Source organism: Neophocaena asiaeorientalis, unplaced genomic scaffold, assembly GCF_003031525.2.
Source record: "Neophocaena asiaeorientalis asiaeorientalis breed wild unplaced genomic scaffold, Neophocaena_asiaeorientalis_V1.1 scaffold91, whole genome shotgun sequence".
Taxonomy (NCBI): domain Eukaryota; kingdom Metazoa; phylum Chordata; class Mammalia; order Artiodactyla; family Phocoenidae; genus Neophocaena; species Neophocaena asiaeorientalis.
Window position 1 is genome coordinate 8,609,826 of NW_020173198.1, and position 16,622 is coordinate 8,626,447.

Genomic DNA, 16,622 nt, shown 5'->3' on the forward strand with positions numbered 1-16,622 from the left:
ATCCTGTTCATTGAGATAATGTGAGTAAAAGGCCTTTGTAAACTGCCCAGTTGCCAGTGGGTGACCTGGCAGTGTTGCAAATGCAGCACCTAAACTACACAAAGAAAAAGTCCTCACCACCTCCAAAAATAAATTCACTGACATTAGTGAGTTATTTGCAGATAGCCAAATCACCCGGGGCAACTTTAAAGAGCTGGAAAATAAAGCACTTTACAGTTGTATGGCACATTGGAGATTGCAAAGCAGTTTTCTTGTATCATCTGATTTAATCCTCAACACAATTCAAAGGTAGCTATTATTATGTGCATTTGACAGAGGAGGAGACTGAGGCTCAGAGAAGCTCAGTGACCTCAGTGAGTAGAAGAGCCAGCCCCAGAATCCAAGTTTGTTCAACTCCAAATCCCCTACTTTCAGATTAGCAACCCCCCAAAAGATGGAACCTGGCAACGTAATATGTCATGCAGAATTCTGGCATTAGCTACATCATGTTAAAATAAATAAATAAAAATAGTCACTGGCTATTGGTTTGAGTTTCTAGGTGAGCTTGTCAAAAATTTGATGCAACTAGCTGGCTATCCTCAAAACACACATGCATGCTCACACACACACGCGCACATACACATGCACACGCACGCATGCACAATTGCCGAAATTGAGGTGGCAAACCCCAAAGGCTCCAGAGGTCCCACCAGGGCCCCACCACCAGGGAGTGAAGCAGATCAAGTGTAAGGCAACTTTCTTTGCCTTTATTTTCCCAGTTCTGTTGAGATATCAATACAAAGTAAAGTTTTCTACCATAAAAAAACTGACAGCATAAGGGCAACAAGAAATGGCAAATCAATACTGGGGAGACAATAGTTCAAGGTGGGTCTGCAGCAAACTGGAACCACTCACCCCAGCTCAAGGCCCAGCCAATTGTTACCATAATGGGAGATGATCTAGATCTTTCCTTTTTTGGCGAGAAGTCAAAAATTTTTAATTTTATGTGAAATCCCCTGGTTCTTAAATACTAGTGGTTAATTCAAATTTTTAGAAAAAGCACTGCATCGGACAAGAAAAACACACTTGCAGGCTGGATACGGCCCAGAGCCCTCCAGGTTAGGAATCCCTGCTCTATGTTGATTCTTGGCTGAAGTCCTCATAAAGGAAAAGAACAGTCTGGGACATGAATTCATGGTTCTCAGACTGGCTGGATTTGGTATCACCTATGCAGCTTTGAAAAACCACAGATTCTGGGCATTGCCACCAAAACACCTAGTCCACAGTCGGGCTGGAACCACTGGGCAAGCCAAAGATTGTCAAAACTTACCACACCAGAGTTTGTGAGTAGATCAGTTCTAGGACATTCCTGGCAATGTCAAACTCCTGTAGGCCAAGACTTGTGATAAGCCGCATCCCAATGATTCTGTGAAAATGTAATGAGTTTAGTACCCAAACCATCAAATCCCTCTTTCAAAAGATTCCTCACAATCGAAAAAGGAGGACAAATCCTCACCAGTTTGGAATAAAGTCATAAGTTCCCTTGCAAATTTCTGAAAATTCCAAGTATGAGCATGTTTTTGAAGAAATAATTGAGGGAAAATGGAATTAACACAATGCATTCGAATGGAGGTACTGCTAAAGTGGTTCCAAAAAAATTCTAGAGGGGCTTCCCTGGTGGTGCAGTGGTTGAGAGTCCGCCTGCCGATGCAGGGGACACGGGTTCGTGCCCCGGTCCGGGAAGATCCCACATGCCGCGGAGCGGCTGGGCCCGTGAGCCATGGCCACTGAGCCTGCGCGTCCGGAGCCTGTGCTCCGCAATGGGAAGGGCCACAATAGTGAGAGGCCCGCGTACCGCAAAAAAAAAAAAAAAAAAAAAATTTAAAAAAAAATTATTCAAATTATCCCAACTACTATTTAAACAGATAATTAATTATGAATTTAAATAGGCATTATTTAAATAAGATAATTATTTAAATTATCCCAACTATTATCTCGTTTATACCACCTTTTGCTTGTTAAACTTTTTTTTTCAGGGACCAAACTCAGCACTCTCAACCCAAATAAACAAAAAGTTTCAGCTTTCAGTTACTGCTATTGAGTTAATGGTGTTTCCCTGTTTTCTAAGTCCACAAGGAGGAACCTACGTCCCCATTTATTCTGAAAAAACGTGAGACCACCTTGATTTTTTTTTCTTACGGAGGAATTGCCAGTAAAAAACTGTTGTAAAAAATAAACAAAACAACAACAACAACAAAAAAACTTCTCACCTTTATGTCCAGACCCTGGACAGAGGCTGAACTAAAAGTGAGTTTGGGCAAACTGAGTGAGGAAATTTGGCTTTCAACCTACCCCCTGAGGAAGGAATCAGTATTGTGCCATGCCATCTTATCACTAGGGCAACTTGCAAAAATAAGTAAATGTCTATTAGGAATGAGATGCTCATAATATTATTATAAAATAAATGAATAAATAAGAGGACCACACATGGGCCAATGATGACATTGCCCTAATCCTGCACACCTGGAGTCTAAAATAAAAATTCGTGCATTAATTAAATTCAATGAAAGCAATGAGATAAATCTATAGGTACAGGCATGGAAAGATGACAAGGCATACTGACAGAATTAGTAAGAGCAAACTCCATGGCGATTTTGCAGTGTGACCCCATTTTTGTCTTTGAAAATTATATAGTATACACACACACAAAGCAGTGCATAGACAAATCTGGAGGAATATACATAGACTAGAATATTAAAATGGTCTATTGTGGATAAGATTTCAAATGACTCTCTGTTTCTGTGTTTAATTTCTAGAACTTTCTCAGGAGATTGCATAGGGCCAATTGAACTAAATGAACTTTGACAACAGGACTGTCAGGTCAAGATGAAATTTCAGTTAATTCAGAAGAAAACAATATTTCAAAGGACAATAGGCAGACTTAGAACAACATACACTTAGAGTACAGATGGGACCCACACTTCATGCTCAGCCAGGACTATGGCTCTGGTTACAATGTCAGATATAATTACTCGGAGACAAACAAATATTTACCTCCTCAGGAACTCCCCCAGTAAGGAATCAGTTAAAGAGAACACAAAATCCATGAGAAGGAGCCGGTAGATTTCTTGGCCAATGAGGGTTTCCCAACACTGGAAGGCAAACAAGATTTGGGATGTGGGAGGAGGCTCTTGTCTCCACTTAGTTCCCATCTGTTCCTGGCCCCCTGTGCTCATAAGAATGTGGCTGGTGGCTTAGTTTGACCGAGTTTTTGTGTGCCCAGAAAAGCAGACCCACTCTCAACAGAAATGCACCTTTAAGGTGAATTTGTTTTCAAGAATGTTTATTCTCTTCCTGTGCTCCTTCTTCCCCCATTAAGGCTTGCCCTCCTCAGGTACCCAAACTTTCCCTTCTCACTAGCTCTCCCCTTTAACACTTTTCTTCTTTGTTCTATGCCCTCTGGATCCCATTTCTTTTTTTTTTTTGTGGTACGCGGGCCTCTCACTGCTGTGGTCTCTCCAGACGCACAGGCTCAGCGGCCATGGCCCACGGGCCCAGCCGCTCCGCAGCATGTGGGATCTTCCCGGACCGGGGCACGAACCCACGTCCCCTGCATTAGCAGGCAGACTCTCAATCACTGCGCCACCAGGGAAGCCCTGGATCCCGTTTCTTAACCAAGGAGAGCAGGAGGTGTCAATGGCTAATAATGCCTCCACTCCTTCTGCTTATTAACCTTATGAAAAATCAATTAATATCTTCTTGATTAAGAAAGTGGCCTAGAGGTTTAGCAGACTAGCACAAATGGGAAGGTTGAATTAATCAGCTTATGAAACTGGTGGTTAGCTACCTCTGTAGGAAGTCAGTGCTATGAGCTGATGGATTGGGAGCTTTTAGATTTGGCTGAATGAGGAAAGTTTCAGGTGTACAGCCCAAGGATGGATGGAAGGATGGATGGAAGAATTGATGGATGATTAGATGAATAGATGGATAAGTAGATGGACAGATGGATGGAAAAATAACATGATATCTGCTCTAATATCATAAGCAGAAGCTCTTGAGAAACTCACTTCCTCCCTGGCGGTCAAAGGCAAGCTTAAGGCAAAACAGCATGGAAATCTCACCTCTTCACCAGCCAGGGCCACAATGTTGAGCCAATAGTAACAAAGAATTCCAACGATTGATAATTTCAGAAGGATGTTTCTAAAAAACAGAAGCGAAAACAACTACCATTACCCTCCACAGCAGTCATCAGTGCTGTTTGCCAATATTTCCTTTGGGGCATACAGTAGGATGGAAATTTCTGCCCCCCTGTGGTTGAGTGGGGCTATATGGCTAGATCTGGCAAATGAGTTGTGAGCAGAAATGATGTATGTCATTTTGTGTCACTTCTAGACTAGAGCATTTAAATGCCAGTGGGACTCTTCAAGACTCACTGTCTTCCCTCTGGAATGACAATCAGAAGTATTTGAGATGGTTGCTGCAATCTCAGCCTGGACCCCTGAGTGACTAACATGAGCAGAAATCCCCTGCCAATCCACAATGGGCATGTAGCATGGACAAGAAATAAACATTTGTATTCTAGACCACTGAAAGCTCGAGGTGGGGGATATTTGTTACCACAGTTTCACCTCATTTATTCTGACTGATACACCTTCTTTTAGGTATCTCCAAACTACATGATTTCATTTCTCACTGTAATAGTAGTACATATACATACTATTCATCAGGTGCTACCATGGACAGTAAACATGCTAAGCACTTTATCAAATCATCCCTCTTAATCTTTACAACTCTATCATCAGGTAGATGGTATTTTATGCCGATCTTACCGATGAGGAAACTGAAAGGCAGAGAGATGAAATAACTTCTATGAGATCACACTGTTTAGGGGGATGGCAAAGGTTCAAACCGAGGACCATCTGATTTAACAGCCTGAGGTCTTAAACCCAGTCACTTTGCCTAAATCAATACCTTCTGGTTTTAAAAAGTCTTCAGCCTTGGTGTGTCAAGAATCATGCACCACTAGACCAGTGATTCTCAAAGTGTGGTCCCCAGACCAGCAGTAGCATCTGTAAACTTGTTAGAAAGGCACACTTTCTGGCCCCAACCCGGATCTGCTGAATCAGAAACTCTGGGGTTGGGGCCCAGCAATCCCTCCAGGTAATTCAAGTGCATGCTAAAAGTAGAGAACCATTGCGCTAGACAACATTGTGAAGAAAGGGACAGGATCTGTCTTTTCAACTCCAGATCCCAAACCTCTTACCCAGTGCTTAGCCTAGAGTAGACCCTCAACAGCTACTGGATTAACACCTTAGTATACAGTGATACTGTGATTTATAATAAGAAATATGTGTTTGGTCTTCTTTCCCTTTTCTGGCACTGAGCTCCTAAAGCCGTTGGAATTTTCTAAATGAGGAGAGCTATCAAGGTGCCTTTTGTTATATTAATGAAGTGACTGTTGGGAAGCCCCGAGGTCTATTAAGTTTAGGGGCTGGTTGCCATGACAACCAATCTTGTGATTAGAAGGTCTGAACTCAGCTTTCCTATCTCAGACTCCAGGGAGGGGAGAGGGGCTGGAGATTGAGTTCAACAACCAGTGGCCAATCATTTAATCAATCACGTCTATGTAATGAAGCTTCCATAAAAACCCAAAAGGAGGGGGTTCAGAGAACTTCCGGACTGGTGACAGGACAATATTTGGAGAGAGTGGAAATCTCTGAGAGGACAAGGAATCGCCGCACCCCTTCCCCAAACCTTGCCCTACATATCTCTTCTACCTGGCTGTCCCTGAGTTATATTTTTTTATAATAAAGCAGTAATCTAGTAAGTAAAGTGTTTCTCTGAATTATGCGGGCCGCTCTAGCAAACTAATCAAACCTGAGGAGAAGTTCGTTGGAACCTCCGATCTCTAGCTAGTCGCTCAGAAGCCCGGGTGACAACATGGATTTGCGACTGGCATCTGAAGAAGGGGTGGGGGCAGTCTTGTGGGACTGAGCCCTTACCTTGTGGGATCTGACGCTATCTCCAGGTAGATAGTGTCAGAGTTGAATTAAATTATAGGACACCAACTGATAGTGGAGAATGGCTTAGTGATGTGGGAAAGCCCCACACATCAGAATGGGTGTCAGAACTTTATATATATTTACTGCAGTATAACTCCAGGTTAAACTAGAAAACACACTTTTCTAAGCCAAGAGAAGCTTATCATAGGTCAGAATGATTGTCTATTTCTGAGCTTTCTCATTTTCTCTGCGTGTAGAGAAGATCTTAAATATTTTATGAAGCAATACATGGGGCTAATATATATTAAAAGAGAATGAATCGCTGTTGGGATCAGAAAAATGCAAATTAGATAAAGGGATTAGATCCGAATGACACACTGAGCATACATGCCTACCACCTCTCTATCCAAATTCCATTGAAACGATAGAAAAGTTAAAAGCTAAAAGACCCATAAAGCAGAGGAAAACAAGTCACCAAGGACAGACCAGAAATACAGAGGAATTTATGGAAAATAGAAAGCAGAAATAAAAATATGAAAAGATTAAAGAAAGATTAAAATATCAGAAGGGGTTGGAGAAAACCCCAGTTTAAAACAAATTTGGCAGAGGACTTCCTCGGAGCTTGTGGTAGTTCTGAGGAGGCCCGGAGCTTAGAGACAGAAGATACGAAGTGTCTGGAAAGGGCAGCTGGGTGATTATTTGACCATGCCAGATGTCAGAAAACCTCAAAGCAACACCTGCAGACCTCAGAAGAGGTAGTTAGAATACAGTCTTTGGCCCATTCAAACCCACATTCAAGTAGAAAGGCAAAATAAAGGACATGTGGGAACGTGGAAGTACTTAGAAGGCTGACCATCCTGATATCTACTCTAAAATGATGTCTTATTGTCTGTTATAAAACGAGGAAGTTGTAAGTAGGATACATTTAACAAACACTGGTGAGCAAAGAAGCCAGTCAAACTTAATGTGTATGTCCAAAAAATTTGTTTTATGCCCCTGAATTGTACGTTTAAAATGGTTTCTTTAACCACACACACAAAATCCCAATTGTTTCTAACCGTTGAAAGGAGGCACCCAGACGTGTAGGGTGGGTAGAAGTGAAGGCTTTCTCAGAGTTTTTTCTTCAGGAGAATAATACATATATAGATTAACTCTAAACATTAATCTTAGAAGTCAGCCAACTTTTTCTGTGAAAGGCCAGACAGTAAATATTTTTGACCCTGCAGGCCATACAGTCTGTGTCCCAACTCTGCAGTTGTAGCAGGAAAGCAGCCATAGATAATATGTCACCACTGGACATGGCTGCACTCCAGTAAGACTTTATTTATGAAAATGGGAGGCAGGCTGGGCCTGCAGGCTGTAGTTTGCTAACTGCTGATCTAAAACATATATGTGTATGCGTGTGTTAAAATATGCTTGTTACAAATTTAAGGGTAACAGAAATGTTTAAGATCTGTATGAAGAAACTATAAACATAGACATAAGCATAGATATGCTATTCCAGGAGCAAGGAATGGCCAGTGCAAAGGTCCTGAGGTGGGTAGGCAGTTTGGCCTGTTTGTGAACAATCAGAAGGTGAGTAAGGCTGGGGGCACTGAGGAAGAAGGGGAGGAAGCAGAAAATGAAGTTGGAGAGCTGGCCAGGAGCCAGATCTCAGAGGCCACGGTAAGATAATGGCTCTGGAATTGATCAGTAAAGAAAGTCAGTCTGCATGTACAGCCTTATCATTATAAACACCACCGTAACCAGGAACTGGTCAGGGCACTAGCCAGGAAGAAGCAATAAGGACACAATTTGGGTAGTTTTATACTCTGTTTATCAAAACTCTGGGGTCACCTCTAGCACATACAGTGCCTTTGTGGGAATCACAAAAAGCCACCCCTTCCCAGCCAATGAATTGCCAAAAAGCAACCCCTCCACTTCCATTTGGGTGGCTGAACTACAAAAATGCACCTGTCCCTCCCGGATGATTCAGTGGGTGGGTACTCAGCCTCACAGTTTGACTCATGGGAACACTGGATGATATCAGTCCCCACACAACGCCTTAGCCAAGAACATTTGTGCAGTGCACAACCTGCCCACCTGTACATCTCATAACTGAGAACTATGTTAATCCTCAGGCTGGGAGCAATTGGGAAAGATAAGCTATTACTCTGAGCAAAAGGCAGATGTACTCGATAACTGTATTTCCTCAGGGCCCTTTGGACTTCATGGCTATTAACCCATACCATAAAAACACACTTTATTCTTGAAATTCTTTCTGGAAAACAGAACTTTGATACTTGAGTGTAACCCTTTCTAGCTTCCATCCATTTCCCTCCATAAAAATGGAAGCTGGTGTGGGGAGTGATAGCCACACTTACCGGATCAGGAGGCTGTAGACTTCATGCCTTGGCATCTCATAGCGCTCCACCAGCCTGAACATGGAGTAGAAGCGAGGCATGACCAGGTTGATGCAGGACACAACGAAAGGCAGTAACAGTACCGCCCCGGGGTTCCTGTGGTTCTCCAGGAACTACAGGGGATGGAGGGAGAGAATCAAGATGCCAACTGTACACTGGACCCTTCTCTGCCTGACTCAGAAGACCTTCCCACTCCCACCGTCACGATGGGAAAACCGCAGAAGTAGATCCTCTGAGGTTAGCTATTATGGTACCATTTATCCAGCACTTACCCTGGGCCGAGAATTACCCACATGACGCTTTAATTCCCACTACAGCCCAGCAGGTGGGTGTTAATAGACTTAACTGATGGACAACCTGAGGCTCAGAGAGGTGAAGATACTTGCCCAGGGTCACCCAGCTAGGAAGTGGCAGATTCGAACCCTGGTCTATCAGACTCAGGGACCTGAGCTCCAACAGCCAATCTGTGACTTTACTTTCCTTACCAAGAGGTTTGGAAGAATGAGAATGTGCTCCTGGCCTTTGGAGCAAAAGCTTGAGTCACTGAAGCTACCACACAAGGGAATTTCTCCTCCCCTCTCCTGCATGCCCTTGTTCATTTCACCAGGCTTCGCTTGTCCTCAGGTGCTGAATTAGGGGCAAGGGGAGCCTCTGCTAGCACCTGCTGCACATTTGTATGAGGGTCAGAGGGGTGCCCCTGCCTTCAGGTGTTTGGCTGGAGGGAAGCCTGGGCTGCCCCTCTGCCAGACGCCCTTGGGGTAAGGGATTCCAGTGGATTTATTTGATGTCTGACAATTTCCCATTCCCCACCCCCAGGCCTGACTCTGCCTCTATCTACCTCTGGATGGTTTTGAAAGCACCTCACGTAATTCTGGCAGTATCTTTGGAGCCAGAGTAACCTAGGGTCAAATGCTGCCCCCCTCCCCATGCTTATAAGCTGCAAGGTTTCGAACCAGATGCATAGCTTCTCTGAGCCTCTGTCCCAGTCTGCATGACAGGGAGATTATCACGTAACCCACAGAGACACTGTAAGAATTAAGTGAGACCAAATAAGGGAACGTCTAGCCGCAGGGCTGCTAAACGACACAGCTGGGGGCACCATTCACGAGAAGCTGTAGCTGCCAGTGAATGCGACCCCTGGAGCTGTGCAGAGGGTTGATCCTGCCTGGCACAGGCAGATGTTCAAACAATGGGAATGATTCCACTTCTACCTCCTCTCCTCCTTAGATGCCCTCCTTCACTTCAGGTGAGTGTGAAGAAAACCTTCCAGGTCAAGGAGAAACTCAGAAGTCTCCTTTATACCTACAACTGCCCTGTCACAGCTTCCACCCTAGGTAGGCAGTGCCAGACCCCACAGGACTGTGATTCAATTTTGTCTCGTTCAGAGCAAACCTTAATATGGTTAATGACAAAGCCTTAGGTTTATATAATCTCACACCCATTTTCTTGCTGGTTCCTTCAGTTTTTCATCCATTGGGTTGAGCACCTACTATGTACCAGGTATTGGGCCAGGTGCCTGGCTATTCTTTTGAAGAAACAGATGCATAAACAAACATTTTCAATGCTGCATGTGACCGGCGCACAGGGAAAGACTGCAGAGTCAGGCACACCTAACTCAATCTAGTAAAGGTAGTTATGTTGAGAAAAGACTTCCTGGAGGAAGTGTCACTCACACTGAGGTCTAGAGGAAGAAAAGGCAGATGAAGGGAAGTGGGGGAGGGCAGTGCAGGATGAATGTTTCCCATCCAGAGATGAGGAAAAGCATGGTATGTTCAGGGAACTATGGACACACCATTTAGTGTTGCTGGTGTGAGATACGGGTGGCTGTGGGGTGTTGAGGCTAGAGATGTGGGCAGGGGTCACATCACAAAAGATCTATCACTCATGCCATGGAGGATAGATTTTATATTTAGAGTAATGGGAAGCCATTAAAGAAAGTGACACAATCAGACCAACCTGCACCACAATTCTAGGGGTTGGCAAAATGGGCTAAAATTAGCCCCATTTCCCAGAAGACTGAAATCTACAGAAAAACAGTACTTTGTCCACCCAGCCAATTAGTCTCAGAGTTCATATCATTAAAAAAAAAGAAAAAGCTAACATTCCTTCAATCACCCACGGTATCAGGCACTAAGTAGACTCTCCACGTAACTTTTCTCTAGTTCTGACCACACACCTACAAAGTAGGTATTCCCAGTTTACAGGTAAGGAATCCGGAGCTTGGAAAGAGTAAATCACTTGCCAGATTCCATCGGTTCACAATACTTATTGAGTGTCTACTCGGTGCCAGGGGCTATGAGAGACATTAGGGATATAATAATAAAGGAGGAAACCAGAACCAGGCCTGCGGCCAAAGTTCCCATCTCTCCACTAGCTCAGCTTCCCACTCTGAGGTGTGCACACACGTCACCTGGGGATGTTCTTATGATGCAGATCATGGGTCAAGGGAGGGACCCAGGATTCTGCATTTTTTCGCAAACTTCCCGCTGGTGCCAATGCTGCTGGCCACGACCCCAGTTTGAGTGGTGGGCTCTCCCCTCCCCTCCCTCTCCTGCATCCCGTCCCTTCACCTGCTTCTCTGTGCTCTGGACCCTGGAGTTTCTGCCTCTCTGGTTACCTCTAAGTTGTTCTCAGCCAGGTAATAAACGGCTACACAGCAGGCAATGGTCACTCCAATAGAGACAACCCAGGCTGCCAGGTGGGCAGAGAAGCGAATCAACTGCTGATTGAGTGTTAACTTGACATTCTCCCGACGGATTTCTGACAGGTTCTCCTGTAAACACAAGGAAGTCAAGTTCACCCGCAGACCCCCTCCATTGTCAGCAAAGATTCCCCCCCAGGTCTTGCTGCCCCTAGTGACACAAACCCATCCCAGATCCACAGGAAAGAGGGGGAAAGTTCACAATGAACTTGGATTAGGAGACCTGTGGGAAAATCTCTAACGGGCAAGACCCCCATCACTTCATTAAATACATTTTCCATCTCAGAGAAACAGAGATTGGGACCATGATCTTGGGAAAATACATTGAGGCCACAGAACGTCCTTGAAGAATAAGGCTGTGTGTCTACACCAGGGAACCCTCTTGTCAAAGCCCCTTCGTTTATAAATTCTGCTTGCTCTTTTTTTTTTTCGATATTTTTTTCTATGGACTGGGGTTTGTCAACCTTAGCGCTATTGCCATTCAGAGTTTGATAATTCTGTGACAGGGAGCCTGTCCTGTGCACTGCTGAATGTTGAGCAACATCCCTGGCCTCTACTCACGAGGTGCCAGGAGTACACCCTCCCTGGCTGCAACAACCAAAAAAGCCTCCAGACATTGCCATGTGTCCCCAGGGCAAAACCACCCCGAGTTGAAAACCACTGGATAAAACTTTAAACCCGGAACTGTGAGGTCGAGAAGTATTTACATTTAGACCTTTGTTATAAATTGTTAAACTGCCCTCCCGCAAGCTTATATCAGTAACAAAGACACCACGTTGTGTGAAAATGTCCATTTCCCTACACCGTCACCAGCCCTGGGCATTTAAAATAGTTTTAGGGTTTTTTTGCCAACATCATGGAGAATAAAAAATAATTCATTAGTACTTTAAGAAAAGTTACAGACATATTGAAGGAGGAAAGATGACTGGCCATGGGAAGGGGTGTAAAGCTAGCTTGCCTTACCCTTATCTCAGTGCTTAGATTCTTCTGTTTCAGCTTCACAGCGCTTTTATGAGTGACAGTGAAATCCCAGCAAAAGATGAGTTTAGCAATCCCTCTGGAGTAAATGTGTGGGTTAATGAAGTTGTTCCGGAAATACCTGGCCATGCTAGGGAAGGCAGGAACCAAAATACCCAGAGGTTATTAGGACAGGCATTGGGGGTGCAGGGAATATAGGAAAGAAGAGTCCCATCATTAATGGTGAAAGGCAACATGGAAGAGTTAGCCCCAAGTTCTTCTGGAACAGGGCAACAGCAAACAGAGTAGTCAGGAGTGCTGGCTTTGGGATCTGACTTTGTAATCCTAGATTGCCAACTGGGGGATTTTGTCATTTTAACTGTTCTGACCCTCAGCTTCCACCTCCATATAATGGGAAGAATAATAGTTCACACCTCACAGAGTTATTATGGGGGTTGTATTAGCTTCTGCTATAACAAATTGCCCCAAACTTACTGGCTTAAAACAGCACTTACCATTCTTACTGGAGGTCAGAAATCAGAAAATGGGTCTAAAATCAAGGTATTGGCAGAGTTGTATTCCTTCTGGAGACTTTAAGGGAGAATATGTTTCCCTGCCTTTTTCCAGCATCTAGAGGCTGCCTACATTCCCTGGCTTGTGGTGCCTTCATCTTCAAAGCCAGAAGAGTAGCATATTCCACTTTCTCTCTGACTTTGACCCTCCTTCCTCCCACTTTCAAGGACTTTGGGATTACATTAGCCCATTTTAAGATTCTTAATTTCATCAATCAAAATCCCTTTTGCCAGATAAGGTAACATATTCACAGGTTCTGGGGATTAGGACATGGACATCTTTGAAAGGGGGAGCATTACTCAGCCCACCACAAGTCAATGTAGCCCTTAGGGCAGTACGCACAGGATGAAGGCAGCTGTTATTATCATGGAGATGTCAGTAGGATTCAGTGAAATCTGGCCCAGGAAGCACTTAGCACTAAGCCTGGCATGTAAAAAATGCTGAGTAAAATGGACACTACCTTTCCAAAAGTTGCCACCACCGAGTACTAACAGCTTGAGAAACAGAAACACCTCCTAGTTTGATAGGACAAAAGCAATCTTGTTTTATTTTGGATTATTGTGCTGGCAGTGAGGTTGTTATGGGATGAATTGTATCCTCTAAAAATTAATATGTGGACGTACTAACCCCTAGTACCTGAGAAATTGACTGTATTTGGAGATAGGGTCTTTACAGAGGTAATTAAGTTAAAGTGAGATCATTCAGGTGAGCCCTAATCCAGTATGGCTAGTGCCCTTATAAGAAGGGCAAATTAGGACTCAGATATGCACCAAGGGCGGATCACGTGAGGACACAGTGAGAAGGCAGCTGTCTGCAAGCCAAGGAGAGAGGCCCAGGAGAAACCAACCCTGCTGACACCTTGAACTTGGACTTCTAGCCTCCAGAATTTGAGAAGAAAAATTTTTGTTGTTTAAGCCCCCCGGTCTGTGGTACTTTGTTTCAAAGACCTAGTAAACAATAGGTTTAAGAGATTGAACATCTGTACCTCCTCTTTGACAATTGTCAATTGACAACGGTCAGTCAAAACTACCTGAGTCATTGCATCCTTATTTTCAGACTGACCAATTTCTTTAAAAGCACATGAAAACTTCTCTTCCTCTATCCAAACTTATACTTTATGTTCTAGGACAAGGAATGATAAGACAGCAATAGAAAGTTGAAATTTCAGAGAAACTGTTTCTCCAGTAACTTTTGAGTCTCTTGAATTTTGTCTAAATCTAAAAACAGCTTAGAATCAGAAAATGCAGACATTCTATACCTGAAGAGCAAACTGAAAAAGCAGACAACCAAGCATGCTCCGACTGTGAAGATGTAGGCCAACTGCATGTTGTAGGAGGTCCCACTACTCCCATTCTGGTTTTCAGTATTGGTATAAAAGCCGTAGTACATCACTGTGTCCCTAAAATAACCCTGAAAGGGACAATAAACCACAGGTCAGGTGGATCTCTTGAGAAAACAATGAATGACTATGGTCTGCACAGTTGACCTCTTCCATATGCAAGAAGCCTGCACTGGTCAGTGTAGACATTTTGTTTGCCAGGAAAGAAGCACCCAAGGCCACTGAGAACCTAGACGTCTTATCACTAGGCTCTCAGAGGTGGAAAGGAATCTCAAACCAACATAACTTTACAATGGAGGGACCCAGCGGTCACCACCCAGACCCAGTGACCAAGCCAAGCATGATGAAAAGCAGGCCAGCCAGCCATTATGTGCCTCTGTCCTCTAACAAGTATTATGGTCAAACAGGTTTAAAACGAAACAAATCAAGACTTTAGGTCTAAATTTCAATTTACAGGAAATAAGGAGTCTGTATAAATTAGAGGAACAAATTAGAGAGACGCGGAGGAAACAATTTGACAATTGCAGAAGGTAGAACGTTGGAATCTGCATGACAACTGGCCTGGTTTCTGCAATAAGCCCATGTCAAGAAAAAAGGAGGAAGGGACTGAGGATATCATTCTAGATTAATAAAGACTTCAGAGAAAAACAACTGAACGCAAAGAGAGTGTGGTCTTTGCCTGGATCCTCGTCTGAACAAAAAGCTATGAAAGACATTTGGGGGACAACTGGGAAAATATGAATATGGTCTGGATTTTAGATGATATTAACTTTTAATATTGCTAGGTGTGATAATGTATATGCCTGCAGGAAAATGTCCTTATTGTCCAGAGATGCATGTTGAAGAAATTCAGCTGATGTCTGTGATTTACTGTAAAATACTTCAAAAAACAAATTTGGGAAAGTGGTAGCAATTTAAAATCTACGTAGTGGGTCTTTAGGTGTTTATTTTACTACTCTTTATTTTCCTGTATGTTTGAAATTTTTCATAATAAAATATTTCATATATACAAACATACACAATAATGAGAAAAAAGTGAAGGATAAATTGACACAATAATTCCATTTGAATGTGTCTATCCCAAGGAAAAAAAAGTTTAACAGAAAAAGAAAAAAGAAAGGCGAATGGAGGAACCTTACTGTGAATGCTCTACTACAAGAGTAGGCAAACTCTTTCTGTAAAGAGCTAGATAGTAAATATCTTGGGCTTGGCCAGCCCATAACTGCTCACCTCTGCTATTGTAGCAGGAAAGCAGCATAGACACGGAAACAAATGGTTGTGGCTGTGTTCCAAAAGAACTTAACCGAAAAGACACCGAAATTTGAATTTCATATAAATTTTATGTTTCACAAAATGTTATCTTTCTTTTCATTTTTTTCCAACCATTTAAAAACATGGAAACCAATCTTATTTTGCAGGCTATACAGATTTGGTTCTTGGGCTGTAGTTTGTCTATCCACAGAATCTCAGTGGCAGAAATCGCTTCTAGAAGGTAAACTCACAAGGCAGGGGCTATGTGCTTCAGTAGGCAGCTGGGTAGATATACCGTGGTTGTTAATAAAAAGAATAATACGGATGTATATCCATGCTCAAGATTCATAGTAACGCAAAAAAAAAAAAAAAAAGTTGCAAAGCAAGATTTGTAGTATCTCATCTTCTTTTATTTAAAAAAAAAGTTTAACTGTCTATCTACCTATGTATCTATGTATCTATGACTGTACAGAAAGAAAAATGGTGGACAGAGGTACACTCCAAACTGGAGAGTTAGACAAAAGAAGGAGGATAAAATAGACTTTCTCTTAGTTTGCTCTCTTCTATACTAGGAATTTTTTTTTTAAGGAGGACTGTATTTTGTAGAAAGAAAAAAAAGAAAGAAAAGGTAGATCTGTGAACATCAATATGAGATGTCCACCACATATTAGGTGGAAGAAAGCAAGTCGTAGGCAGTCTATAGGAATAATTCATCTTTTGTTAAAAAAAAAAGATGCATATGTCCATGCACAATGTGTCCATTTGTGTGCAGAGAAGAGGATTCTGGACAACAAAAACTGTTAACATGTTCACCTCAGGAGACAGAAATTCTACTAGGCTTTTTTTGGGGGAAAAAAAGAAATCATTTTAAACACGCTCTTTCCCTGTCAGTTGACTCCCAGGCAAAATGAGAGGCCTGGAAGGGTGACAGGCAGACCTGTCCCTGCGTCTCCAAGGTGTGAACTCTGGGCAGGGGATGGTGCACTTACAGCTCCGGTTAAAAATTCCAGTCCAGTGAATTGGAGGTGGTTCTTCTCGGCCATGGTTAACTGAGGGATTATGATGAAGCTGAAGGTCACAGTGAACAAGAAAATGTTGAATTTCAAAAGCCACCTCAGAAAGTTGAAATAGGAGAGGACGCTGGTGCCGAACTTGCCCCCGATGACCTTGAGCGTCTTCTGCCACAGGCTGATGGAATTGAACAGTTCCGACAGACTGTTCTTGGATCTCCGGTATGCCTGCGGGTAGACACAACGTGCGCGGCTGGACCGTCCCTCAACAAATATCTACTGAGCAGGCCCCATAATAGCGACAATGGCCACTGTTTCTAGAGCAGTATGATGTGCCAGGCGCCACGCTCAACGCATTTGCAAACGGTATCTCATTTAATCCGCAGGACCACCCCCTAAGGTGAGTGC

At 43.2% G+C, this 16,622-nt stretch overlaps 1 protein-coding gene across 2 annotated transcripts in view; it reads right to left on the reverse strand.

The window, feature by feature from the left end:
- The window catches only part of TMC5 (transmembrane channel like 5), a 51,729-nt gene that overhangs the window by 12,017 nt on the left and 23,090 nt on the right, over positions 1-16,622 (reverse strand). For both annotated transcript variants that reach the window (XR_003003223.1, XM_024744668.1), the window contains exons 7-14: positions 16,194-16,442; positions 13,873-14,024; positions 12,048-12,192; positions 11,001-11,156; positions 8,345-8,496; positions 4,101-4,179; positions 3,034-3,131; positions 1,310-1,405 (exon numbers count right to left, since the gene is read on the reverse strand). Coding sequence is in view for 1 of the 2 variants with exons in the window: in XM_024744668.1 (XP_024600436.1) it covers positions 1,310-1,405; positions 3,034-3,131; positions 4,101-4,179; positions 8,345-8,496; positions 11,001-11,156; positions 12,048-12,192; positions 13,873-14,024; positions 16,194-16,442 (1,127 nt within the window). In the remaining variant the exon portion in view is untranslated. The remainder of the gene's footprint in view (positions 1-1,309; positions 1,406-3,033; positions 3,132-4,100; positions 4,180-8,344; positions 8,497-11,000; positions 11,157-12,047; positions 12,193-13,872; positions 14,025-16,193; positions 16,443-16,622) is intronic.